Raw genomic sequence first — 14382 nt, 5'->3', positions numbered from 1 at the left:
TCTACTTACTTACTTATCACAGCTTTAGTTGTTAAAACATCATCCTTCAAAAGCTGGATTCACCCTTTTGCCATTTGAAAGAGCACAGACCTAAAGGTCCTGTTATAGTAAAAACATTCATGCCTTGCAGGTGTTTTGTGTTACAATATTGAGTAATGCATTTGCAAAAGCCATTATACAGTACTCTTCATTCTCATTTCTGTTATGCCTTTGCACTCTCCCAGTGTTTCTGTGTGGTCATTTGTCTTTGGATAAACCTCCCCTGTTATCCCTGAAATGGGGAGTAGGTCCTGTAGGAATGCAGTGTTCAGCAAGAGAGGAAAGAAAGGTACTGAATTAATTCCTGTGTGCTATCTTTTATTGTCTTGCACTAGCCACTCCATCTCCTGTAGTGGGAAGAACTATCTTTACATTACTATCTAACCAGGTGTGGAATTACTTCCAATAACTCACATTACTGTTTAACCATCAAGAGAGGGAAATGTGTTTCATAAGTGTTATAAAGAAAAAAATATTAAACTGATGTTCAGAACATACTCTGACATCTGTACCAGTGAAGACAAAGATAAAACAGGACAAATTCTGCTCTCAGTTACACCAATGTAAATCCAGAATAACTGTTGACATCAGTGGAGCAGAACCTGGCCTGTAATGTCAAAATAACTGAGTGTTTGTCAGGTTTTATGGGCTAGATCATTGAATCTGACCAGCCAGGACATGACGATGGAGAAAAAGTGTCTGTGAGCCATCTTTCCATTCCCCTGATCTGGCTGGTTCTTCTGTGCCCATCATAATTTATGGCAGCCTGAATTATGCTGTTAGTTGTGGTCCTCTAGGGAGGGTCAGGAACCAAAGACATAGAGTTGAGGATATACCACCCCGGGATTCCCATGCACCAGGGGAATCCCCAGCAGCCTTATTAGGGTAGCTTTCTGACTTTCTTGTGCTGTGTGGAGTAGGGATAGTATCAGGCCCTATATGTCTATTGTTTGCATTTTCTTGTACAGGTAGCATCATAGATATTACTTTGGAGGACTGATATATAAATAGTGTAGTAAAGTACTAGTTATGTTCTGAGTTGGACCTACAGTATATATGTAGCTATATAAAAATGAAAATTTTTGCTAAGCAAAAGCAGGAATCAGGCTGAAAATAAAAAACCTTTATTCAGAAAATGTGTGAGAGTTTTTTTGTTTTTTGCCATCATGCACAGAGCATAGGTACTGAAGATCCTTGATTTAACTAGTTCAAATATGTCTAAGACTGGTAACAGGATGGCTCAGCTATTAGCTGCAACCCAACAGGAGGCCCACATTTAGGGAAAGTACTTCAGGATTGCTGTTCCAGTAGAGGCCAGACTTCCAGTTTTTAATCTCAAGGTTGTGGTAGTGCAGATTACTGAAGCTGTTGTGATTTTGCTAACAGATCATCTGTAAAACGTAATTCACAATAGCTGTGGAATAGACAGCAATTTATACCCCAAGCTAGAATCAACTGTGAGGCCACATCTTCTCAATGGATGTGAAGTGCTAGCTCTACGCTGTAAGGGGAAGATATCTCAGAAAATAGCTGTTTGTATTGATGGTGTATACTGCTGCACAGTCTTCTGGTTGCAGTAAATGAGAGTCCGTGTGTCCACAGGAGTGCTCTTTATCCTCCTGGAGGCAAGAAAAGAAACCAGCATCTCTGAAGATTCTTGAGCAAAAATAGGACTCTCTCTCCCATCTAAGCTCAGAAAAGAGTAGAATAGCGGAGGCCCTCTCTCTGTTTGCATGCTTTGTCTTGGATATTAACATTCATGTCTTTCATTTTAATTTATAACAGGCTCTATTACAGTCAAGGTACCTGCCTCTCTTAAAGCTTATTTACAGTTATCTGGAAGCAAGGTTGATGTGAGCTCAGAGATCCAGTTACAGGAAACCCAGTGTGCCCCTAAAGAGGGTCACATAACTATTACTGGTAAGACTTGCTTTTAATAAATGTATCTGGCCTAAATAAAATGTAGATATGTTTGATTATGGTTTTATTGTTCTTGGCTTCTTCCTGTTCCATCTGTCTCAACTTCAAATGTTTGCTTATGCCAATGGCCTCCACATCTGTTATTAGATGCCTTTTTTATTTCATGCCTTCGTAAATGACATGTGAATGCCAATCAGCTGTTTCAGTAGTTAGAGTTGTAGGGCCAAATTCATCCCCAACGTAACTTCATTGACTTTTGTGGAGCTACACTGGGCAAGAATTTGGCCCACTGATTTTTAGAGAGAGAGAGAGTATGTTGTTGGTTTTTAGACAGCTGAGTATAATTAAATAGGTGACCAGCAAATATGTATTAAAATATAACACAAGAATCTTTACAAATGTGTTCTGAGTGCCTCTGATAACCAGGGTAAAAGGGGAATGCAGCGTATTTTCGAAAAATACATTTATATATTTTATATGTGATGCTCCCTCTGTTGGGGCCCAGCCAGTAAGAAAGGTAAGGATGTAGCAGGCACACTGGAATTCAGAGGGGTGAAAAATGGGGGGAGAGGGGGCGAAAGGATGTTGCAGGAGCCAAAGGGAAACAGGAACCAGGGTGGGCAGGAGCTAGGGGATAGTGGATAAGAACAGAAAAGGACAGTGTCAGGAGCCAGGGAGCAGGGATGCATACGGGAGGGTGGATAGGACTATGTGGGGAGGGGCTGGAGCTGGGATGAGGGAGTTGATAGGAGCAGAGGGGACAAAGACAAGCTCGGGGCACAAAGAAGCATCTGTAACCACTAGAGCAGAGAACCTAGAACTGAACCTTGGAGTCCTGAGTCTCTACGTTCCTCTGCTATCAAGATATAGCTGTGAAATCCACTGGCAAAACATGTGTCTCATCCCCCCTTTAGTGACTGCTCCACATAGAGGATAACAGTCTATCATTGCTACCAGTCACTCCGTTTAGCTTAGGTCTGTGTGATGGAACTGAAGGTTATCTACCCTGCTGATGATCCATGATGGAGTTTCTTTTTTTCATTTTGCTTTTTTAAAACCATAAGAAAACACACACACAAATCTATATTAAAAGAATGTTAAGGTTGCAAAGTCAAGCACTCAAAATGCAAGGAATTAAGGGTGCCTGTGCAGTCTTAATTTGGTTGCCTTTTGCATGTGCATCATGATGCCGTCTTTAGTTACATGATCACCACCTACTATTTTTCCCTCCCTCATTCAGTGCACAGTGTGTGATAAGATATATAGAGGATATGAAATTAGAATTTTTAAAAAGCAATGTTAAAGGTCCTCAGAGTGACATAACTCCTGCAGGCAGACTCACTTCTCCAGCCTGGATTAAATTAAACAACATGTCACAATGAGTGGGGAGCTGGTGATTGGCCAGTGGTCTGGATCTCATGGACTTTAAAAACAACAAACCATACCCTTGCACTATAAAATGTGCATGTGAGCTGAGTGGCCCCTCTTCTATCCTGGGGTTGATCCTTCTGATACCTGGATCAGACCCATGGGCGGGTTTTTGTTTCTTTTAGGGGGAGGTGGTCAGCATCTACTTCTAACATTCTGTGATTTTTGTGGGGGAGGGATGGGGGCAAATCATCTTTGAAACAGAAATGACCCACAAACCTACCATTCTGCATACAAACCGTTCAGCAGTTTAGACTGAAAGTGTCTCCTGATCAGTCAGCCCTCAAATGTACACATCCAGAGGCCACTGAAGGCAGCATTTAGCCACTAGTTTTCACTTCCCTTAAAGAGCCCATGGCATTTCAATAAGACACCCAATGACTATGGATATAAAATTCAGTAAGATTTTGGGATGATCTGTCCTTGCATCACATGTTGCTTTATTTCTATCCGTGTCACATTTAAATCATTTTAATATTGATTGACTTCAATAATCCTAATGCAGATAGTTTAGAGGAAATAACAGTTCATGTTTACAGGTAGGGTGGCCATCTCTACCTTATTTAGTGCCTAATATCCCACATTCTAGGAACAAATCAATATACTTTGTCCATATTTCAGCGGTAATTGGGTAAAGAATCATACCCTGTGATTCTGTACAAATGTATGATTAAACAGTGTGTGACTTCATAGTCTGAATATAACATTTTGGGGAGCTGTGCTTTAAAAATAAACCTTATCCAATTCTGTATTTTTTATACAGTTTTCCTTTATTTCCTTTAAATGTAGGCTGGCTTCTTTTCACATCCTCCCTTCAACTAATTTAACAATGTCTTATATTAAATGTCAAGATTCTCTTTGTAACAGAAAGTATTCTTTTTCCAGTAAGATAGTTTTCTAATATAAGTAGACTCTGAAATAATTACAAATAATTTAATAAAATTAACAGATAGGGTACATGGTGAAAAATGTTCCTCCCCTTGGGAACCTTAGGGACAGCGTGGCAGCAATTTCATTTGCATTTTAGCTGAAGCACATATAAAACAGATGAAAAAAGTCCCTGTGTTTGCCAAACCATAAAAAACCCCACATCACAAGGGGATATCAATTTAGACTTTTAAGTCTGTAAGCTAAGAGGTTAGTACAAAAATAGTTAACCCTTCAGAAGCTGGCTGGTTTCCAGGTGGTTAATGCTGGGAACTGTCTGTTTTGAATGGATTTTCCATATCTCTTGGGAATTCTAGTGTGAGAGGTCAATGAAGAGTTCTTCCAGGGCAGAGTGGGTGTATGTGATGTTCTGTACCTCGGGGGAATACCCAGCACCCCCATGTTCATCCTTATAATATGATTGTGTGGTATCCAATGCAAAGTTTGTCATGTCGCGTGTTTTCGGAAGGCTCATGATGCAGTGAGCATTGTTGTTATGGGAATGTTACAGTAATCGTTGTTATAGTAATGGTATAGGTTGTAATTTCATATATATAGTTAAGAGGCTGAAAATGTGTCCTCGTGACTTAAATCAAGCCCAGGCAAAAACTCTCTAAGAGCAGAGAGGCAGTTCACAGCTCATCAGATGGGACAAACCCAGCCCAGCCTCACAGAAACAAAGGACACTGGCCTTGGCAACAACAAAGGATCTGTTGGACTCTCGAGTGAGTCACCCCCCTTCCTTTGGTCAGTTTGGGACTGCAATGAGGTAATGCTCACTTGACCCTGAAGGGGGAGGGGGAAAAGCCAAGAGGAAAGAAAGAACATGATAAAAGGAAGAGACGTTTGCCATGCTCTTCCTCTCTCTTCCAACTCCATCTACAGACACCACACCAAGCGACTGAAGTGCTGAACAAAGGGGAGAGCCTGGCTGATGGCAGCCAGCCAGCCTGTGGTGAGAAGCATCTAAGTTTGTAAGGGCACTGAAAGTATTAAGATCAGTTTAGAATGCATTTTGCTTTTATTTCTTTTGACCAAATCCGACTTGTTATGCTTTGACTTATAATCACTTAAAATCTATCTTTGTAGTTAAGAACTCTGTTTGTTTATTCTACGTGAAACAGTGCATTTGGTTTGAAGCGTGACAGAGACTCCCCTTGGGATAACAAGGCTGTTATACATCAATTTCTTTGTTAAATTGACGAACTTATATAAGCTCGCAGCGACCAGCGGGCATAACTGGATACTGCAAGATGGAAGTTCCTAGGGTTGTGTCTGGGACCAGAGATATTGGTTAGTATCATTCAGTTGCACAATCCAAGCAGTGGCTGGCCAAAAGTGCCCATTCATGTAGCTGGGAGCAGCTTACATGCCAAAGGCTGTGCATGAACATCCCGGGAGTGGGGGTTCTCACAGCAGATCAGGGTAAGGCTGGCTCACAGAGGTAAGGCCGGCACATCACCAGTCCAGATAACACCAGGGGAATGTCAGAAAGTAGAATTCTTGCATCAAGTGAGTTCTGATCCAGTCCACCTCCAGCTACAGGAAACTCTCACTGAACCCTGAAGTTTGGTGTAACACTCATGGGACTAGTCCTCTCTCTGCTACTAGGTACAATATTGGTCAAGGGAGTAGCAGGATTGCGAGTTCATTGGTGATGCACATCCAGGGGAGTTGGGAGGCTACCAAAGAATGGAACTGATTTCGAACATAGCATGAAGACAAGAGGGAAACAGCCTAGGGTGAGTAGTAGGTGGAGCGTGCTGGGAGGAGAGGTGATGGGAAAGTTAGAGAAGTGGGAAGGCATTTGATCTCTCCAGAAACGGAGGATCAGTTCAGAGGAATTGGGGCATTTGCTGTAGGAGGGAGGGAAATAGGAAACATGGAAGGAGAGTTTACTCTTGAGTGCTTCAGTGTAATTAACAAGGATGAGCCCTCAGTTCTCTAAGGAGTCAGTGGGTACTTTAAGGAAATCTAAAAATAGGTTTTAAGAGTTGATTTGCAAACTCTATGGCCCAATTTCCTTCTTAGCATTGTCAGGCTGCATAGCTGGAAAGTGCTAGTATAACTCCATCCCTGGTGCTGATCCTACTAGGCAGACACTCCTATCTTTTTCTTTGGCAATAGGGAAGAAGGGCCTGTGGCCTAACCCGTGGTCCATCCCCACTCACTCAAGATCAGGAGGTATCTGCAAACTGAACTCTGTGTGGAACTACATGGACAATGGGAAGGGCACAGGACATACAGCAAGGACCATGTAATTAAAGTAAAGGATGCTTGGCAGAATTAAGAGCTTACCTGGCCACCTGCTCCTACCTGCTGTAAGGTGACTGAAAGGAAGATCATGAAGGTACAGGCAGGAACCATTTGGGAGCAAGACAACCAATGGACAGGTTCCCCTACACTCGCATTGCCTGCTCGTGTGCCAAAGAACACAGACTCAGTGAGAATAGAGGCTTGCTGTTGTGAAGAGATCTTCAAAGGGAAAGGGGGCTGGTCTCAGGGAACTGGCAGTTAGCCCAGCAATTTCCCAACACCCCAGCCATGAATTTTCTTTTGCTCATCTGGTCAGTTTTAGTGAAATAATCTATTATCATTAAGTGGTTTCTATGGCCTTTCTAACCCAACTCCACTTTGGGTATTCACTCAAACTAGAGGATCCTGGGACATGAGAATAGCTCTTTCTAATCCATCTTTTGTATTTCCAGCATGCCCATTATTGCAATACCTAGCAAATGGCTAGTAAACAACCTTGAAGTTTAAGTCCTGAAACAATACATCTTTAAGAGTTAGCAAGGAAGCATCATCTCCCTCACCAGCAGTATATGTAGGGAAAGTGAGGCTACTCGGTTTCCTATATATCAGCAAAGAGAAACAGCCACTGAGTTTTTGATTTGGAAAATAAAAGAAGCAAACTAGACAATAAACCTTTTGCAAGAGAAAATCCCAGTGACTGAAGTTTCTCAGGCGCAGAGACAAGAAATTAACCAGGCATACTATATTCTATTTCCCAGCAGATCTCGGGCAGAGATACTGCATCTGAACGTGGAGACAGGCTGAGTAAATTGCATGCTTGGCAGCTTAGTTTGGAATGGGCAGAGAAAGCAATTTACAGCAGTTTTTATGGAGTCTTATAAACCATGGTGCCTTGTTTTAATCTCAAATTAAAAAAAAAAAGCCATATCTTTTGAGAAGCATCCTGCTCACCCATCCCAGAAGGGAGGAAAAGTTTCACCTAAGCAATCTATTTTCTGGAAGGTCAGAGTTATTGCTCATGTCCAAGGGGGAAGTAAAGTATTGGGGAATAATGAGAACCGGGCAGACTTTTATAAAATCATTCAGCATATGGCTCTCACTTTATTCACCAAATTGAATTATATGGTATTTTGGCTGGTGTGTGTCAAATGCTTTTAACTTTGCACATAATGTTTTCAGTATGTACTGCACCAGCTAATAGATCATATAACTCTCATATTTTGGGGTCAAATGGGCTCTTCTTTAGGTGTTGTTTTGGGGGTTGCCTGTTAAAGATCAAGGGGTCAGTGCATCATTTCTAGTCCCCAAGGCCATCTAGCCTCTAATTTGGTGGTGAGGTTTATGGGGAGGAAAAAAAGTATAGTAATCTTTTTTATAACTTCAAGGAAAACAAGTAACTGGAGAAACAAGTGAGCAGAGTGCCATCCCTGGTGGAGTTTGGCCCAATACCACAGATTATGGTTCTGAAGACTGTAGGGGAAGCCACTTCTAAGACTTTTCACTGGTGGAACTTGGCACTGGTGATCCTTCCAGCTTCCATCCTGTCGCCAACTTCTCCTTCTGTGGCAAAAATCATTGAGAGTGGGATGGATGAGATGGCCAGTAACACCCAACATCCTTCAGTATCCTGGAGCTTTTCCAGCCAGGTTTCAGGCTCCCTCTTGATGCAGAGACAGCCTTGGTAGCTTTTGGAGCCTGCTTCCTACTGGCCACATATAGTGGTGGCTCCTCCATGATAATACTGCTTGACCTGTCAGTGGTATTGACATGATCGACCATGAGGTGCTGCTGACTCACCTTTAAGAAATTTGCAAGGGCCAAAGCAATCTGTTTGTGCTCCGCTCTTCCCTCTCCAATAGGTCCCAGAGAGTCAGGGCTCATCTTAGAGGACTTTCTCTTCTCGTAGCCCTCATTGCTCAGTGCCACTTCTCCCCCACATCTTGAAGGCAATTGGAAAGCCTCTGCTGCATTTTAAGTTTGAGCCCTGATCCCAACAAAGGAGATCAACCCAATAATTTTCTGTATTCTCAAGGTACTTCTTCAAGAATTTCCTTCTTTCCTAGAATCAAATGCTGCAAAAATCCATGTCACACAACCTGAGTCGGAAGAGACTTTCTTACAGTTTCACAATGTCCATTTGCACATCTTGGTGAAGTTTTGTTCCTTAAAGCAAGAAGTTAGTAAAAATCTACAAAAGATTAAATTCCTTGGAGTCAAATAGAAAGTTAACCCAGCTTTTTAATAACACATTAGATCAGCTTGTGTCCAACAGATCGATTTTTGGTTGGTTTCAGCTTGCATTTAACTCAAGAAAGTCAAAAACTTGTGAGACTTGTCAAGATTCATTTAAACTAGAGCCTTGCACTGTCAGCCAACCTTTGGTCATGTACTACTCACAAGGTGAGAATAAAAAGCTACCATTGGCATGGCATTTCTCCATCTGTTCTTGCCTTAACAGAGAGCAATCCAAGGTCTGGACTCTGACTGCAGAGATTGATTTCCTAATTTTCCACATCATCATATGAAAATGGTTTGGGTAGGGTGGCCATATTTCCCTAACTTAAAACAGGACACCGGCCCGAGCCACCTGGTGTCACTCAGGGAGATTCTCCCTGAGCTCTGCTTGGTGTCGCCATTGGCCCTAGCCCTGCCTGGCGCTGCGACAGGCTGTCTGAGCCTTTCCATACAGGGCTGCCCACCCGAGCTGCCTGGTGTCAGGCCTGAGCTATCTAGTGTCATTACTTGCCTGAGCTGCCTGGTGTCGCTGTTCACCCCCCTCAACATTCCTCCATGCCCCCCTGGGGGCAATTTGAAAACTCAGCATTTGTCCCTAATGATCAGTTGGCAAGAGCAAATAGGACAAATGGCAAGTTTTGCCAAAAATGTCATGATATCCGGGACAGAGCTTAAAAAGGGGGACTGTCCTGGCCAAAACGGGTCATACGGTTACCTTAGGTTTGGGTTTTAATGTGAATCACAGCTCTCATTTTTATCCGTAGCTTGCATGCATATGATTTTTTTGTAGATTTTTTAGGTTTGGAATGGTTATTCTCCGATTAATTCACATTAAAATAAATAAGTAAATTCTGTGTCTTGTAACTTAGGAAGGGATCATTTTAGCTTCTCCATTCTCCGGGAAGGCTTGTGCATACTTGCCTTTGTCTAGAGAACAATTGTTTTGACTATCAAAACATGTGGAAAGTTACTGTTTTCTAGGTGTTAAGTTGAAAGGGATGGCTAATGGTTAGATGCAGAATGTTTGGTGCATAGTCCTGATAGCGTGAATGGTGTGCTTTAAAAGTAAATCCCTGTCCACACTGACAAAAACCTGAATGGCTTTTGCTATCATAGTTTAAACGTTTTAGCAAAGCAGTCTTCAAAACCTACTTAGAGTCTCCTTATTCAGAGCACAAGCACAAGACAAAACTGTGTTCAAGAACTACTCCGGCAGGACTCCAACACGGTTTTATAAAATTATTTATAGCTTAGTTGGAAAGTTTTCATGTGCATTAAACTATGTTATGCTCCTGTGCCTGATTTAAACTGCTAATGGGGATGGGCTCGGGAATCTGTTCCCCCAGGAGCTCTTGGTGCCATGTCCCAGGGAAGTGGAACTTTAAACACTGGACTCTGGTTACAGGGAAGTTGGTCTTGTATTCCCCACCAGCGTGGCCGAGACAAAACTCCAAAGGAAGCAAAAGGAATTAATAGTTTTTGTTAATACAGCAAATACAAAACTAGAGGCTGAGGCCAGACAACTTTAGAACTTTGAAACATCTCAGATATTTTTTCTGTTAGTTTTGTTAAAAGTTTTTCTCCAGCTCTATAGCAATAATTTAATAAGAGGTAAATGATGTATGAAATCTCATCAATGCATATGCAGTGGCGCTTACTGGAGACTATGAAAACACACCAGAGAGATTCACACTTGGCATAAAACACTTATTACGGCCAGGCATCTTCAACTCTCACTTCCATCTCCTGGCATATATTTCTATGCCCCACCTATTTGCTCTGTCCCCTCTTCTTACAGCCTAGAAAAATGCCTGCATTCTAGATATCATACAACATTACTAAGGGAACAGCTGAAATCCTTCATATTTTTGTCAGCTCATTTTTTTGACACTTCAAGGTTATTTCCTGTTTAAAATTCAGTCCATTTTCATGTTTTAAGGGCTGTCTCTACTTAGAAGGTAGATTCCTTTTTCATTTCTATTCTTCATTCTCCTACACAGAGCTATGGCAAATGAAAAGTAATAGGTAATAGTAATTCCGATAAAATTTCTGAAGAACTTGAAACTTCAGCAATGACAAATATTCTGCACACCCCATCCGTCCTACATTGCCATGAACTCCACTTTTGTTTTTAAATGTTTTTCAAAGACAGACATTCGAAGTGTTTGGGCAGATGGAGTTGAGAAACCTGGGTTTTGGCCCAAATGCAGGAAGGGAACCAATAGGAGCAAAACTTCAGTGGGACCCATGTTGCAATGGGGACTGAGGAGTAAGCACTGGAGCATCTACATGAAGATCCCCAAAGCGTTTTCACCATCTGTAGGTTAGGAAACTCACATCCCTGCCTGCTCTGTGGGAGAGCTGGGTAAACAGTCTTCTCAGTTGCTTTGAAATAGTTTCCCAGCACTCTTGTGGGTTGACATGATTTTGTCCAGAGTCTCACAGTAGCCACCACTTATCAACATATAGAACTGCAGTAGCAGTGTCAGCCTCTTCTCAAGAAGACTTGGATTCTAGGGATGAAAACTGGCCAATTGAAGTCATGGCAGGGTTCGTCTTGGACTTCATTGGGGCCAGGACTTCACGTTCTGTGTGTTGCAGGTTTGAACCGAGGCGCATTTGCAAAGTTGTTCTAGAATGCTGATTCAGTACCTGCCCCAGGCCATGCCAGGCTCAGCGCTAAACTTACAAATTACACACTTACGTAAGCACTAAAGTCATCAAAAATTTAAACAAAACAAAAGGTTGTTTAGAAAAGAGTTCAAGATGAAAGCTGATCTTGTGACTGGCATGGGACTGGGACTCAGGAAATCTGGGTTTAATTCCTAGATGTGCCACAGATTATCTATGTAACCTTGGGCAAATCACTTAATCCCCCTGGGCTAGATTCACAAAGAAATTTAGGCACCAAGAAAATCACTGGCATTCACAAAGCCTGAGTTAGGTGCCTAGGCTCCTTGTACAATGAATGGGGAGAGACAGGCATAGGCACAGGAACTAGGAGTGTGAGGGGTGCTGCAGCACCCTCGGGCTCCCAGCTGACAGTCCCGTGCCCGGGGTCTCAGCTGCCAGCCCCACGCCCGGGGCTCTGCTGCCATCCTGCACCCAGGGCTTTGCTCCTGGCCTCAGCTGGGGGAGAGGGGTTGGACACGGGTAAGGGCGCTGGTTTTCAGCACTCCCACTATTAAAAATGTTCCAGCGCCACTGGAGATGGATGCCTGAGAATGGGACTCATGGGAAGTGGCTCCTCACCTAAGCTAACCAATGGGAGATGCCAAATTGCGGGGGGTGTGCTAAACCCTGGTCCTTTCTCAGAGATCGGCACCTCCCTGTAGCCTGGATTTAGGTGCCTATCTCTGCATGGGATTCTCTGCTGCAAAACCTCTTTGGGGTTAGGTGCCTACACTGTTTTAGCAAGAAGCTGACAGTGCTTCCTCATTACTTCTGGCCCAGTGGTTGGAGCACTCACTTGGGAGACACCCCCTTCCCCCCCGGTTCAGCTACCCTCCCTCAGTCTCTCCTGTTGAAGCTTTTCCACTGTGGCTAAATCTTTTTTTTTTTTAATCGTTGATGCAGGGGGCTGGGTCCTGGGTCTCCCACCTGAGTGCTCTAGTCACCAGGCTACAGAATCATTCTCATGCTGGCACATTCTCTCTCTCTCTCGTCCAATAGTGGAACAGCTTCGACAGGAGAGATGGAGGGACTCTCCTCCCTCCATCAGACTATCCCATAGCCAACTGATTAGGGCACTCTTCAAAGAAGTGGCAGATCCCAGTTCAAATTCCTTTTCTCCCTCAGATGGAGAGGGACTTGAACTGGGAGGTCTCCTACATTCTAGGTGAGTACCCTGATCACTGGGCTAAAAGTTATAAAGGAGGTCCTAATTCTCCCTCCCCCTGGTCCCCAGCCATTTTGTGTAAGATCATCTCTAGGGGCCTGATCCGGTACGCAGGCTCTGAGCATGCCTCCCGGATCAGATCTTTCAGGTGACTTAGACAGAATGCCTATCTTCCTTCCCCAGTTTGTGAATCACTCCAGGCTTCAGGCTGGTGGGGCTGCAGTGCGCTTGCTCAGAGGCAGAAACAGGTACCTAGGAACTTCTTCAGCAAAAATTTAGGTGCCAAGTGATTTTAGCGAGTTATTGAATTTGGGGGCAGCAGAGCGGGAGTTTTGTGAATCCCAGTGGGGCCTGATTTGGATTTAGGCACCTAAGGCTTTTTGTGAATCTAGTCCTCTGTGTCTCAGCCCCCCATTTGTAAAATGATACTGACTTTCTCCCTTGTGTCCATTTAGACTGCAAGCTTTTCAGGGCAAGGACTGTTGCTTACCATGTGAATGTAAAGCACCTAACATAACAGAGCCCCATTCTCAGTCATGTTCTCTATGCACTGCTGTAATAAGAATAACATTTCCACAGGTAGCAAACTGGTCCCAGTAAATCAGCACTATAGTGCATGGCATTCACCCATGTTTCTTAGACTAGTTTGCAGCTGAGATGAAAGCTTCTTGCTTCCATGACAGATGCGTTTTGAAAACTTCTCTCTTTCACTAACAGAAGTTGGTCCAATGAAAGATATAACCTCATCCACCTTGTCTCTTTTCCCACTGCAATTCTAATCTACATGATTTTATGCAATAGAAAATATGATGAGTCTCCAGATTCATTCCACTGGCATATTACTAAAAGACTTAGAGAACAAATGATATCATGTCAGCAAGGAAACACAAAGCATCAATCAAATCCTCTTGCAGAATGTTTCCAGGAAGCTCTGAATAAGCTTATACTGAAGAAACTTTTAATGTGTCAGAATAGCAAACTGAATGCAGTTTTGTTTTTCAGGTCATATGAATCAAATGAATGAAAGAGACAAATGCATAAAGGCTGACACACAGGATGGCACAGTGCATCTTAAAAGCCAAAGCTGGTTCCAGTCCATCAAGCTGCAGGTTCCTTGAGGATGGAATAGGCCAAAGGTATTCAAAATCAAGGAACAGTGAAGAAAGATTACTGTACAGTGGTGGTGAATGCTACTTATTAAAATACAGTAAACAATATATTAAGTGAGGACTTTTTTGCCCAACCTTTTTATATGTGAAATGACTGCTTTTATTTGACTACTGTATGAAACAGGTTTTACTGTTAGTGCCTTCTACAGTTGCACAATCCAGTGTAAAACTTGATTTGTGTAAAACTCGACCCGCACACCCTGCCTATTCTGAAAGCTAGTGAATTTCAAGTAAAAGTATAAAGCCACTGCAAAGAACATTTTCAACACAGGTTGATGCCTGAAAATACAAGAATTTGAGTTAAGCTTTGTGATGGTGCCATATTCTGTATGCTGCTTTTAAATGAATTGTTATCATTTGAAATTTGTGGTTTGTGCATAATGCTGAGCATTTCCTTTTACTGAATTATGTATATAATGTGTGGGATAAAACCACGTTTAGGGTTGCAGTTTACATTTGATCATAAGTAGGCATTTTGGCTCCTAAGTAATCAGTCTACAATTCACAGACAGCTGCCGCGGCACAGAAGCTAGCAAACAGAGCTGTAAACAGGGGAGTTTGAGTGGGAGT

General features: G+C 42.7%; 1 protein-coding gene across 2 annotated transcripts in view; it reads left to right on the top strand.

The window, feature by feature from the left end:
• FAM185A (family with sequence similarity 185 member A) overlaps positions 1-13860 on the top strand; it is an 82782-nt gene extending 68922 nt beyond the window's left edge. The window contains exons 7-8 of one of the 2 annotated variants that reach the window (XM_048836447.2): positions 1825-1959; positions 13646-13860. In XM_048836447.2, the coding sequence (XP_048692404.1) occupies positions 1825-1959; positions 13646-13761 (251 nt within the window). In that variant the 3' untranslated portion in view covers positions 13762-13860. The remainder of the gene's footprint in view (positions 1-1824; positions 1960-13645) is intronic. The other variant, XM_048836449.2, reaches the window with a different exon arrangement.
• Positions 13861-14382: the final 522 nt, after the last annotated feature.

This window comes from Caretta caretta, chromosome 1, assembly GCF_965140235.1.
Source record: "Caretta caretta isolate rCarCar2 chromosome 1, rCarCar1.hap1, whole genome shotgun sequence".
NCBI classification, from domain to species: domain Eukaryota; kingdom Metazoa; phylum Chordata; order Testudines; family Cheloniidae; genus Caretta; species Caretta caretta.
This window is presented reverse-complemented; position numbering and strand designations above follow the sequence as displayed.